At 39.8% G+C, this 13,586-nt stretch overlaps 1 protein-coding gene across 17 annotated transcripts in view; it reads left to right on the top strand.

The window, feature by feature from the left end:
* The window catches only part of R3HDM1 (R3H domain containing 1), an 85,672-nt gene that overhangs the window by 25,108 nt on the left and 46,978 nt on the right, over nucleotides 1-13,586 (top strand). For 15 of the 17 annotated variants that reach the window (XR_006391007.1, XM_044302522.1, XM_044302511.1 and 12 more), the window contains 4 exons: nucleotides 1,684-1,892; nucleotides 4,587-4,797; nucleotides 12,395-12,436; nucleotides 12,774-12,863. Coding sequence is in view for 16 of the 17 variants with exons in the window: in XM_044302522.1 (XP_044158457.1) it covers nucleotides 4,627-4,797; nucleotides 12,395-12,436; nucleotides 12,774-12,863 (303 nt within the window). In the remaining variant the exon portion in view is untranslated. The remainder of the gene's footprint in view (nucleotides 1-1,683; nucleotides 1,893-4,586; nucleotides 4,798-12,394; nucleotides 12,437-12,773; nucleotides 12,864-13,586) is intronic. The other 2 variants (XM_044302517.1, XM_044302520.1) reach the window with 2 other exon arrangements.

The raw sequence follows: 13,586 nt of genomic DNA, 5'->3' as shown, positions 1-13,586 counted from the left end.
ATATTGTGCAGTTTTTCTGCTCTTGTTACTAGTGCAATATTTTATCAAATTTTTTTTTGGAAGGTGCACTGTATGAATTGGCTGCGATATTTTTGTGTAAGTTTTAAATGATATGGGATCAGAGTTATGTCTCTAGAATCTAGTAGATATTGATGTGTATTGTTCCTTGTGAGAGAATATCTCCGAATCTTCCAGAAAACCCAAAAACTTGTGTAGTGTTTTATATTTATCTATAACAAGAAATGATTTGTTATATTTATCTGTAATATATATTCTCATTTCTTGTGATATATAGGTGTGTGTGTGTGTGTGTATATATATATATATATATATATATATCACTTTTTATTTTTTAGATTTGTGACATCTTAGTAAAAACAATTCATTCATTATTTTTATTATTCTATATAATATATACATATATAGTTGTATGTGATGAGTTCGCTTTGTTCATTATCGGAGCGTGCCAGGCATATATGTCATAGGTCACTTGGTGAGAGTTTTAATACTTCTGGAGAGCCGGACTGGACCCAAGTCCAGAGCCCTCCCATGTGTTTTGTGAAAAACTGCCATTGCTCTCTATATGTCTGTTCTCCAACGTCAATCCTTAGGTGCCACCGTCTCCTGCAGTTATTTTAGTTTTTGATTATTTTTGGCCATTTTTTGTCATATGCAGTTTTTCTCGTGTGTAAAGTCTGCCTGTCGGTAAAATGACCTTATCTAGCCGAGTGTTACTGTTTGCAGGACATTACAATTGGTCGTCGCTGTTCGCTGGTGATTTAGTAACAGTTACTGGAGGAGTTAAAACTGTGTTGGCGAGAGATGGAGGGTCCAGTAACACATAATTATCATGTAATGTTCCTGGTCTGTTGTGCTGTCAGAGCTGTAAATATATTGCATGCTCAGTGGTGTGAACTTTGAAGCCCCCACCCCTCGCCTCGCGTGGTCCCCTGATGGACCGTACTGCACGTTATTGCACTTTTCTTCCCCAGCGCTGCAGGCTTTTTTTTCTTCCTCCTCTAGAGATCACCTTGGCGTGTAACCAGGTGACTGCGATTGATTTCATTTTAATAGGATAAAATGACACGGCCGGCCCCGTTGATGTGCTGTGAATCTCTCATCGTCTTTCCACTTTTTTTTTTTTTTTTTTTTTTGAAGTGTAACATTCTGCATAATATTTAAGGAGGCGCTTATTACCGTGTCCTTCTAAGCACAACGTTCCCACCAGTGATAATGAGAGCAGATGATGATGCGGGCTGCGTTATATGTAGAGGTATTTCAGATCTGCAAAGCCAGAATCCTATTAACAAAGGCTGTCTTTCTTTATGCTTTTTATGTATTTTGAGAAGAAAAACCAATTCTTTTTTTTTTTTAAATCTTCTTTTGTTTTTGTTTTTTTGCTTCTTTTATATTCCAGTCCAGTGTCCCGATGTTTTGAATGATAAATCTGTGCAAATTGCCAAATCCTAGGCTTGTTTTCCCATTTAGGTTTCCAAATCTCTTTGCAGTGAAGTTTTTTTTTTTTTTATTGCATACATTTTTTATTTGCATTATTCATGGTTGCAGATGAGAGGAAGGTTCCTTTCCGGAGTCTTGTCCGTGCAGATATTTTTGGGGCAAGTGATTGTAAAATTTTTTGCATCTGTATCTGTACCCCTCTATATTTTTGTGTGTTGTCTTTAGGTTGGTGCGAGAGATGCTGCACTTGACCTCCAGCCACATCACCCAGCCCAGGACCTTCCACTGGTGACAGGGACATGGGACGGCTTCTGTCACCTTCCAGATGGTTCATTACAACTGACATCCTGCTTAATCTCGGTGGGAAGGAGCCTGAAAATATTTCTCTTTGTTACTCTGGGACATCACATACTCATAGCAGTAGGATTCATCAGGTAAATTTCCCATCAAACTCCCCCGTCCCCCAGGTATGTACATTAAAATCTAGAAGAAAAAATGTGAAACAAGGTTAGGAATTTGATTAAAAAACAACTGGTCTTGTGACGTCTCGATCTTCCTGTTCCTCCAGATCTTAGTTCTTGGATGGGGGTTGGATGTATGTTGTCTTGCCTTTTGTCTACAATATGCTGCAACAATCTTTTTTTGGTGGTGTAGGACTAAAAGTCTCAGCATGTCCCTACAGCCCGAGGCCTATGGGGCATACTGAGAGTTTCACATCTGCACCAGATGGTAGTTAACTGCCTTGGAAATATCTCTTGGAACTTGACAGTAATTGCCATGCTAGGTTTCAAAAACTGGAAGAACAATGGCCGAGTGCCCCCGCTGGTGTCTTGACCTTCCAGTCCTCCTATGGATCATTCTGGATGGAGAGGGGAGAAGTGGCCAATAATTGCCCACCTCTCGATGAGGTCACCTCAGAAGGGCTTACTAATTGGAGAGCAGATTTGATAAGGGCAAGGCATTAGGCTCCTGTCGGTAGTGAATCGCAACGGAAACTTCCAAAATTGGCTTCCAATTATTGTTTTATTCCGGTTATATTATTGGGGTAAAATATTTCTTTGCAGATCAGTATTTTTACATATATATATATATATATATATATATATATATATATATATATATATATATATATTTTTTACAATGCTCATGAAACCATAATAATGGAAGAAAATGTAAACCATTAACACCCACATAGATGAGGTCCTCAACCAACACACTGATAATGAGCCCACACGCCGAGACCTTGCCTTCCTGCCCATCTGTACATGTATTGCGCCGTAGCGTGCAGCTTAAAACCCAATGTTCTTTTACTTTACATAGCGCTAAACCTATGTACATGGAATCTGTCGCCTCCCTCCCATACATATGGGAGTATGAATTCACATGCTGGGGGTAATAGTGATGTATGTTAGGTGACCCAGCATCTGGGAACCTTTGGAAACTCAGAAAGGTCCCTGCTGGTTACAACGTTTCGCTCTGCGCGGCGCTTGGATTATTTAGCATAGAACTAAACAAACGATGATAAATCTGCCCTTCCCTTTGTCTGGATTTTTTAGGGGCACATTGCTGTGATAATGTATTTATATCTATGCCCGGAATCTGCTCTTTTGTTCTTGCTACCTGTACGGCACTATTTTTTTTTTTTTGAAGCTGCAGCTAATACTTCTCCTCTCTTGTTCCCATGGTAACAGGAACCGCTCTATTGTTAAAGTCTATGTTTAGAATCCTGGCTGACACTTCAGGAAAACAATTAAAGCCAACCCCCTATTTTACAGAATTATAGCCCCTAAAAATTGGGATGGAGGGGGGGGGTGGTGGTGGTGGTGGTGGTTGGAGAACTCATTTGGTGTCATTGCAGAAGTATTGGTACCCTAGACTGGTTTACAGTAAGCAAACAATCAAATGACTGCAGTGAAAGCCATTATTGTCATAGGTTGGTGGGTGAAACTCTACATAATGTATGGCATGGATGGGGTACATAATTGTATGGACATGAAGCGCAAGAAAAATAAAAAATGGTTTTATAAAAATGCAAAAAAATTCATAATATTAATAAAATAAAAAAAAAAAATATATATATATATATATATATATATATATATATATATATATATATATATATATATATATATATATATATATAATTTAATTTTTTTAAATAAAATTCCCATAAGTTGCCGAGCAATATAAAAATCTGTGTCAGTTCTCAGTTCTAAAAAAAGTCTCAAATTGATTGTCTTGCAATTTTTCATTTTTAACGGGGCTTATTGAGGTCTGTCTAATAACCTGCCCTTGAGGCACGTGTCCGCTTTGCAAGCGATTGTGCCGGTGTGCAAGGTTTAAATGGGAAAGCCACACTCTGTAGACCACTGGGAATGCATAGAATTGGCCATATCTGGAAATAGATGAAGAGCCTGAGGATTGGATCATGGGGCTTGACTATTTCCTGACTATTCATGGGTAGAAGGGAAAGGGAAGGGGAGTTATAATCACCATGGGTACAGTTAATGGATTTAATTGTGGTGGAATGTGACACCTCAGGGGTTAAATTGGAACCGCACAGTCAATAGACCTCACTGGTTAAGCTGTTGCAGTCTGAGAAAGGGCACTGGGCTAAGAATTTGAGGATCGGCAAATTGTGCCTATTTTACCAGATTGTTTTAACCCCTTCTGTGCTATACATGGTTGACTTGATAGTTAATAAGACTGCTGTATGTCCAGGGTAACGCGCTATGGGATACCTTGCGGGTGTGTATTGTGCTCATGACTCGATACACATCCTCCAGCAGTAGAGACAATTAGTTATGGCAGCCACAGTTTTCTGGTTATTAACTATGAATTGCCACTATTTGTCGCCATGAAATATTCATGGTGAACGTCTACACACCTGCCGTGTCTCATGTATGGAGTCGTAATCTGCATAATATCATGTAGCAGAGCCAAGTTCACCTTTTTGGAGGCTATGCAGCTGGTAAAGCCATTGGTTATGGGGTATATTTTATTATAACGCAGTCCCGAGAGTGAAATGGTGAACTCGGCTCTGCTACATCTGTCCATAAAAGACCAGCACCAGCTAGATATGAATTTTAAAAAAAAAAAAATTTTTTTTTTTTCCCCGGCATCTTCAGGTTTTGTATATCCTTTAAAGTTTTAAAGTGACCTTTTCCAATGAGGATGTCTGGTATTGTTGCTGTAAAAGACGACCCCGATGCAATGAAGGGATCCGAGAACGACCTGAGCCACTCCAGCTCCATCGAGAACCTCCTCCAGACCGCAGGGCTTGAGAAGTCGCCGGCAGAAAGGGATGACGGTGGTTGCGATAACCAGCAGGATCCTACGGTAAGGCCGAGTCACCAAGGGCCAATGTAACCTGTATTATCAATGATCATCCCTTACAGCGTTAGGATTCTTAAAAATGCGTGCACTGCATGAGTTTGTCATTGTGTGGGGAAAAAAATTACGCTTAACATAAAATCTATATGTACACATGCAGCATAGATCGCTTCATTGCTTGTGAATATATTTTACCAATATTGTTCTCGCCTTTCCCTGTGATGAATGCTTAAAAAAAGGAATAAAATTATAGCTTCTCACAAGATATAATTGCATGAGAAGTTGCAAATATCGCCAGGTCCCATTTTCCTTCTGCCATCTAAATCTTGGCATCGACTCGGATTCCTCAGGTCACAGCGAAGTCATGGTCTTAAAGGATTGCTTCTGTAACCTGTATGTCATATAAAATAGCAGTAAAAAAACAGACACAAAGAAGTAGTAAAAGTATAACGGAGTCAAAAACATTGGTTGCTGTTCCGTTACACCGCCAGTATTGTTTTAGGCCAGGCGGTCAAAAATGTTTTTAAATTATTGAATGTTGCAGTTTTTTGTTTTGTGATACTTTTGTACCGTTTTTGGCAGATTCCTCTACATTCACCACCCCCTTTCACAATGAGAAGTTTTGTATGTATGAATATCATGGAGCTTTACATATATATTTTAACCTCTACAAGCGTGCGTAGTGCGTACTCAGATATTTCTTATTTTTTTCTGTATATAGAATTTTTTTGGGTGCGTTACATAACCGTGTATGCCGAAGTGAGGATGGAAGGCACAGCATTTGAGATGCCACCCTTGCTTTAAAATCTTTGCCAACCCACAACTATTTATTTTACTTTTGTGATCTTATATTGCCCCCCAAGCTTCTAAGCGAGGGGAGCGGATAGTCTTATCCATAATTAATGCAATGTGTGAAAATAAGTCTATACTTTGGCCAATTTCATCAGAAGGCCTGGTTGTTCCATTAACAGTGGATTAGCATTTTTAGTTGCTTAGATTTAATAAAAAAAAAAAAAAAAAAAAAAATATATATATATATATATTTTTTATATTTCTATGCTAATAAGACTAAAACTTAATATTAATGATCTGTATTAAATCAATATTTCCCGCAGACTCTGAACCACATACAGGACACTGGCAACCGATTATGTAAATTCTAATACAAATAGCTTGACTAGTATGGCCGTATGAGCTTACAGTCTAAAGGTTACCAGTTGGGGTTACCTCCCATTGAGGACACTCCTGATGCAGGTGTAGGTTAGAGCACACAGCACCCCTGCTGGAATTAGGATGGGTGCGCACATTCTCCAGATGTTAGTTGAAAGTCTATGGGAAATATAAAACCTAGGACACAAAATTTTTTTTTTTTTTTTTCTACAACCATTTTTGTTATTTAGGTGGCATCTTTTGGTGTTTTTCTGGCATTTTGACATCTCCTCTGTAGGGGGGAAAAATGCTAGAAACCCAAAATATCTGCTTAGGACAAAAAAAAAAAAAAAGATAAATATGTAAATGGTTTCTATAGCGTATTTTTAAACTGATTTGTTTGTGTAGAAACCCTGATAAAGACACCCTGTAAGTAGCCTAGTCCAGTGATAGGCAAACTGCGGCTCTCCAGCCGTTGCAAAACTACAACTCCTACCATGCCCTGCTGTAGGCTGAAAGCTGTAGGCAGTCTTTGCATGCTGGGAGTTGTAGTTCTTCAACAGCTGGAGAGCCGCAGTTTGCCTATCACTGGCCTAGTCAATGATAACTTCACTTAAAGGGGATCTCTGGGATTATGTAAGTGTAAATATATTCCTCCTGAGTACCTTGTCGATCATGGCTGCGGGTGGGCAGGATTGATTAGACAGGTCTGTTCAGTGCAGTACTTAGCTGTGTCTGTTTTCATATGTCCTGTGCAGACAGACGTAACTAATCAATCCGGAACATGGGAGATAAAAAAAAAAAATTCTGTTTCTGTGCTTCAGAGGATCTGCATTTCAGGACCAAACCTTGAAGAAAACCTTTTTGCAAGTGAGAAAATTAGTTGTTGGAACTCCCTTCATGTAATCCTGGTGATCCCTTTTAATCGCATTTGATTCATTTACCCTTCTTCCTATCGAATATGGAGAAGAGAGTAGAGAAAAATTTTGCTGTTTTTCAATTTCGCTAGGAATGTTCCCAAGCAATGTGCCATGAATGGTGACAGTGACACACTCAAACCCTCACTTCGTCGCTACAATTTTCCGCGTAATTACAAAAGCGTTCAACTGCACTGCAGAGCTGGGTTTGATTGACACAGAACCCTTTCCACTTCATTACTCCATGAGAACTCGCAGCCCGAAACTAGTTCCCCCGTTTCCACCGGCGGGCGTTAGGGGGTTGGCTTTAGTGGAGCATGGAATTTTAAGGATAAGCTTAGTAACGTTCTTACTGGGGTTGCTGGCTCCTTTAAGAATTGACTACTTCTATCACGACCCTGAGCAGATTTGACACTTGTGATTGGTTCCCCGATTTTAATTTTGACACCTTTTTGTTAACTTGCAAATTTTTTAAAAAAATTTGCAGAAATTAAATTTGACCATCCACGCTGAATATAGTAGTAGTATGGTGAATGCAACTTTCTCTATAGACGAGGGAAATTTCCGTGACCTTGACAAGGTCACTTGTGACATTGAGCCCAACTAGTTGTGAAGGTTAGAAAAACTCTTTAAGTACCCTATTAGGTCATTCGGGGTCTTCATCTATTTGCCCGAATGTTCACAAAGAGGATCTCTTGCTCTAGAGGTCCCAGCACATTCATACATCACATGGGCAGCTCATTGATTTGAATGGGAATTGTGTAATGCTTCATTTCCCCTGTGGTGGCGCTGTAGGGTTCCCTCATGGATTATATTTGAGCACTGAGGGTTTCAGCAGTGAGACACAGAATTTAGTTTTAGTTCCTGATTGGCCGCCCTTCCGAACAGTAACGCTGTCCAGAGATATTGGGTCAGGCCGATAAACTGGGCCTTGCCTTGATTGTCTTTATAGTGTAGATAGGTGCTGATACATTGGCCTGCACTGGTTTTGGCACTTTTGAGGGTACATGCACACATTCAGGATTCATGTGCAGAGAATCTGCACTGAAACCCGCAGGTGTTCGCAGGCAAATCTGTGCGGTCAATCTGCATCAATTGGTGTGGATTTTCCGCACGCGGGTTTTACTAAGTGAATGAAGAAAATCCGGTCAGTAAAAATAAAATAAATTGACATGCTGCGGATTTTAAAGTCTGCAACGTAGGTCAAAATCTGCGCGGAAAAAAATCTGCATCGTGTGTATTGAGAATTTGAAATTCTCATAGAACATTGTACATGACCTACAGTGCGGATTTTCCGCACGCAATCCTGATCGTGTGCATTTAGCCTTAAAGGGGATTAGTTATTGATGACCTATACTCTGCGACAAGGTCATCTATATCCGATGGCTGGCGGTCCGACGGCCAGCACCTCCACCTATCAGCTCTGTCGTGCGGGTGCCGGAAGCTGTACAGTGGATGGAAGGCTCTGTCCACGGAGTATTTATGGGCGCAGACGTACTGCAGCTGTTCAGTCACGTGTGAACCCAGCCTTAAAGGGAACCGGTCACTGGGATTTTGTGTATAGAGCTGAGGACATGGGTTGCTAGATGGCCGATAGCACATCCGCAATACCCAGTCCCCATAGCTCTGTGTGCTTTTATTGTGTAAAAAAAACGATTTGATACATATGCAAATTAACCTGAGATGAGTCCTGTCCCGGAGAGGAGTCCAGCACCGCCCCGCATCCTCAGAATCTCCTCTTTGCTTTAAAGGGAACCTGTCACCGGGATTTTGAGTATAGAGCTGAGGACATGGGTTGCTAGATGGCCGCTAGCACATCCGCAATACGCAGTCCCCATAGCTCTGTGTGCTTTTATTTTGTCAAAAAACCGATTTGATACATATGCAAATTAACCTGAGATGAGTCCTGTATGTGAGATGAGTCAGGGACAGGACTCATCTCAGGTTAATTTGCATATGTATCAAATCGGTTTTTTTTACACAATAAAAGCACACAGAGCTATGGGGACTGCGTATTGCGGATGTGCTAGCGGCCATCTAGCAACCCATGTCCTCAGCTCTATACACAAAATCCTGGTGACAGGTTCCCTTTAAACCTGGGAGCAAGTGAAAACAACCAAATAGGAAGTGATGGGCTAAAAAGCAAATGAATAAAACAATCCACTTAGATTCTCGAACATTTCTGTAGCGTCACATACCAGTTATATGATCCTGAGCCAAATGCCAATGATATGGTCCCTATCTGATTTCAACTCCCAGTGATATGGTTGGTTGAAGCCCTGCCCTGGTATGAAGTTTCCATAAGACTTGTATTATACTTTAAAATTTGATGGTAATATAAAATATAGTTGTTTGATTACAGCTGCGTACAATAACATAACTGGTGCCAAGTACATACTGCGTATCTGCAGCTTTCAACAGCTAGGCAGTGAAATGTAGAACTCCACTCCTGAGCCATTGGTTGTAGAACCCAGATGACCAAAAACATGGTCAAAGGATTCAGGTGATATTGTCTGTGTGCATGGCCAGTTTACATTACTTGTGTACGTTTAGTAGTTTGTTTTTTGTTCCAAACCGTTTTGGGTGATTAAACTGATAATATCCAATCTAATTGTGCAATTATCATGTGAGGTTTTATTGTATAGAGCCGGTAATTGGGAATGGGCTTGTCCAGATACATCCGACACCAAGGGAAGCAATATTATAGCACAAACAGAATAGATTTTAACCATTCAATCCTACTGTTTCCCTTAGTGTCAGGTGGTGCCGGATACCTGTGACACCAAGGGAAGCAATACAATTGAACTCACAAAATCCAAATTAATTGTACCATTATTGTGAGCAATCAGAAAAAATGTTTAGATATGCTGTATGCAGCTGGTAAGGACAATCGGTGGTGCCAGATACCTGTGACACTGAGGCTACATGCACACGACTGTGTGCCCCCCCCCCCCGTGGTCGTATTGCGGCCCGCATACAGCGGCTATCGGCCGTCTGCATTCCAGATTGCAAACACAGAGATGCGGAACAGAGGCACTGATCGGAACCCTACGGAAGCACTATGGAGTACTTCTGTGGTGTTTGTGGCCGTGCCTCCGCACCGCTAAAAAGTAGCGCATGCACTACTATTTTGCCATGCGGATCGTGGACCCCATTCAAGTGAATGGGTCCGCGATCCACATGCGGCTGTCCCATGGCAACTTGCGGTCCACAGCACGGGCACAGAGCCATTAAGTTCGTGTGCATGTAGCCTAAGGGAAACAATATGTTTGAACTGATGAGATCCAAGCTATTTCTTCTATCGTATTGTTTCCCTTGGTGTCACAGGTATCTGCACCGCCTTGTCCTTACCAGAGGTATCAGGCACCACCTTAGACCAAGGGAAACAGTATCATTAAACTGATAAAATCCAACCTATTTGTGCTATCATATTGTTTCCCTTGGTGTCTGATGTATCCGGCACCACATATTATCCTTACCAGCTCCATACAATAAATCTATAGTCTTCCATCTAAATGTACCTAATAATAGTAAAGAGGTTAAGCCTGAGGATCATATGCAACCCTTACTATGGTTCTGCTTTGAACATTTTGCCCCAGATTGACTTCATACCCACACCTGAAACAAGTTACAGACTTTTAGTATCCACTTAGCTTCACAGGGACAGATTCAATCAAGAGAGGATTTAAGCGGAATCCTTGGACTCCCGCTCTTCTGTGCGCAGACTGTCCGTCTGATCTGTCATATATGGGTCTCTTAAATTTTTTTCAAAATTTTTCACTTTACCCTTGCTCAGTAGGTTTGCATTTGTTTTGTTTTTTAATTCCTGTATGTTATTACTTTTTTGTCTTATTTTATTTAAATTGTATTTTAGAACCTAATGTTAAAGTATATATTTTTAGCCCCAAAAATAATTTACGGTAAAGTCACTTGAATCCTACAGAGTAGATTACTACTATAAGCAGTTTGCGTTGCTCGGCCTCAAGTAACGTGTCTGAAGACATCTTTTTTTTCCGGCTTTCCATTTTTCAGTGTAATAGAGGCTAGGCTATACAGTTCTTCAACACCGGCTTCAGAATTGACACATCAAGCTTCTGGAATTGGTTTAAGTTGGAGAGCGTGCATCGGATGATCAGGGAGATTTATCACACTAACCTTCAATCTTGATGCATGATGTTGATAGAGAGACAAACCAAATAAATGTAAAAAAAATAAAAATGAAAAATAAAACAAGGCGCCAACTAGAGGCTGATATAATTTGTTTTTGTATTTACATGTAGCGTGATCAGTATAATGTAGGGAAACGAATACGGAAACTAAGTGAATTATTTGTCTGCCAGCCGGATCTCGGGGGATTGGAGGGGGAACGGAGTCAATATCCAAGAATTCATCTAAGTTGATGTATTTTTTATTAAAATGTCATTCGAAATCGGTTGGGTTTATTTTCGCATTAACTCGATCAGTGGAATACACATAAGCAGTAAGCCGCAAATCAGACTTTTTTTTTTTTTGTGGCTAAATTTTTATGATATATATTTTTAATTGCAAAACATAATTGGGATCATAATTTGTGTTTAGCAAAAATGAGTGTAGGACAAAATAATAAAAGCATTAGAATGTTATTAGGCTTTTGTCTTATTAATTACTACTAGAAAATGCGATTACAGACTCACATCATGACTTATTAAAAAGTTGGGGGGGGGGGGGGTGTCAACATTAGCTCATGTGTCGTGGGCGTGCCTGTTTTATAAATTGATGAGTCAAGGTGAAATTGTTTTACGGCCCATCAAGGCTAGGCAGATTTTTTTTTTATTTTTTTTATTTATATATATTTTTTTAAATGTAGTTATAGCGCATTTCCCAAAAAGAAACCCGATTTCATTTTGCCAGTCTTCATAATTAGGCCTATTGCACACGACCGTATGGCTTTTTCAGTGTTTTGCGGTCCGTTTTTCATGGATCCGCTGTTCCGTTTTTTGTTTCCGTTGTGTTTCTGTTCCGTTTTTCCGTATGGCATATACAGTATACAGTAATTACATAGATAAAATTGGGCTGGCCATAACATTTTCGATAGATGGTTCAGGAAAAAACAGAACGGAAACGGAAGACATACGGATGCATTTCCGTATGTGTTCCGTTTTTTTGGCGGATCCATTGACTTGAATGGAGCCACGGACCGTGATTTGCGGGCAATAATAGGACATGTTCTATGTTAAAACGGAACGGAAATACGGAAACGGAATGCATACGGAGTACATTCAGTTTTTTTTTGCGGAACTATTGAAATGAATGGTTCCGTATACGGACCGTATACGGAACGCAAAAAACAGCCAGTAAACGGGGGAAAAAAAACGGTCGTGTGCAATAGGCCTTAGGTTGATGATCCTGACTTTTCCCAGTGGTCTAAACATGGTATCAGGTCTCCTCTATAAGTTGTCTTAGAAATAATTCCTGCTTCGTTTACATCTCCTAATAGTAGTTTTAGATCTTGAAGTTCTTCCTCTATGTTAATTAGATGTTGTACCTAATCTTTTTAGCGCGCGGTTCAGCCTTTGGGGCAAACCGGAAAAAGGTCTAAGGTATAGTAACAGGACTGTTTGGGGCATGTTTAGTGGGCTTTTTGTTTTGGTTTTTTATTTGTGCTCTTACACGTGTTTTTTTTTTTTTTTTTACTTTGTACTTGCAGCTTTTTTGTGTGTATGTTTTGTTTTTTTGTATTTTTATTTTGCGTGAACTTTTTGTTTGCTCCTTTTGCAAAATGTACTAAGAACATGCTTGTGGACTTACTGAGTGCTGCCCAATGCATTGTGAATGGAAAATAAAATAAAAAAGAAATAATCTATATTAATATTTTTTTTAAAGTTTTCTGAAGCAAGTCTCTTCATATGTGATTATTTTGTAAATCACTTTCTTTAGTCAAGTTCAAAGTTAAAGCTAGTGCGGAGTCTGGCTGTGTGTGAAGAATCGCCTCCTCCTTCCACAGCTGATTCCCCCTTGGAGTTTCAGGTAATGTATAGGTTTCCATTAATCTTCAACGTTTGTGAATTATTTTTGGAAATTATTATTATTTCTTTTTATATTTGGCAACCTTTCCTTTTAATCCTTAACAATGAGAGAATGTATATATTTATGCAGTTTTTGACTCTTAACCTGTGTGCTCTACATTATATTTTTTCATTGCCATCCTAGTTGCGTTTTATATTTTACCCCATCCTACTGTAATAATGTATCCAGCCGCCTACCACAGGGCTCGGGCTTGTAAATCTATTAAACGCTGTCAAGCTATTGGGATTCCTAATGTATTTTGCAATATTGCAGCATGACTTAAAGTTAATATAAGGCTGACCTTGTTGGCTGACCTACTGAAATGACTGTGGTGGCTATGAGCAATACATGGAGGTAGCGCTTGGGAGAGGGACTAAATGGGACACAAAATGAGAAGCGCTTGAGTCGTCCTACTGCGTATGTATTTTATTGACATGTTGAGGACTCAATGACTCTCTGCCTCGGGATCTTATTCTGAGCTGTAACTTCTTTAAATTTCAGTGATGAAGTATTTCATCATTTCTGGTGCCTGGGTGGTTAAAATAGTATCGGCACATTTCTTTTTCTTGCCATCTTAATTAAAGCGAACTCATTTTCTTCTCTCAAATTGGTGTAAAATAACATGGATGATAAATGTGACATCCCTGCGTGGGCACCATTACAGGTCTTAGGTGGTTGTCAGTT

This window comes from Bufo gargarizans, chromosome 8 (genome assembly GCF_014858855.1).
Source record: "Bufo gargarizans isolate SCDJY-AF-19 chromosome 8, ASM1485885v1, whole genome shotgun sequence".
NCBI classification, from domain to species: domain Eukaryota; kingdom Metazoa; phylum Chordata; class Amphibia; order Anura; family Bufonidae; genus Bufo; species Bufo gargarizans.
The sequence above is the reverse complement of the archived record's forward strand: the minus strand, read 5'-3'. Positions and strand labels throughout refer to the sequence as shown.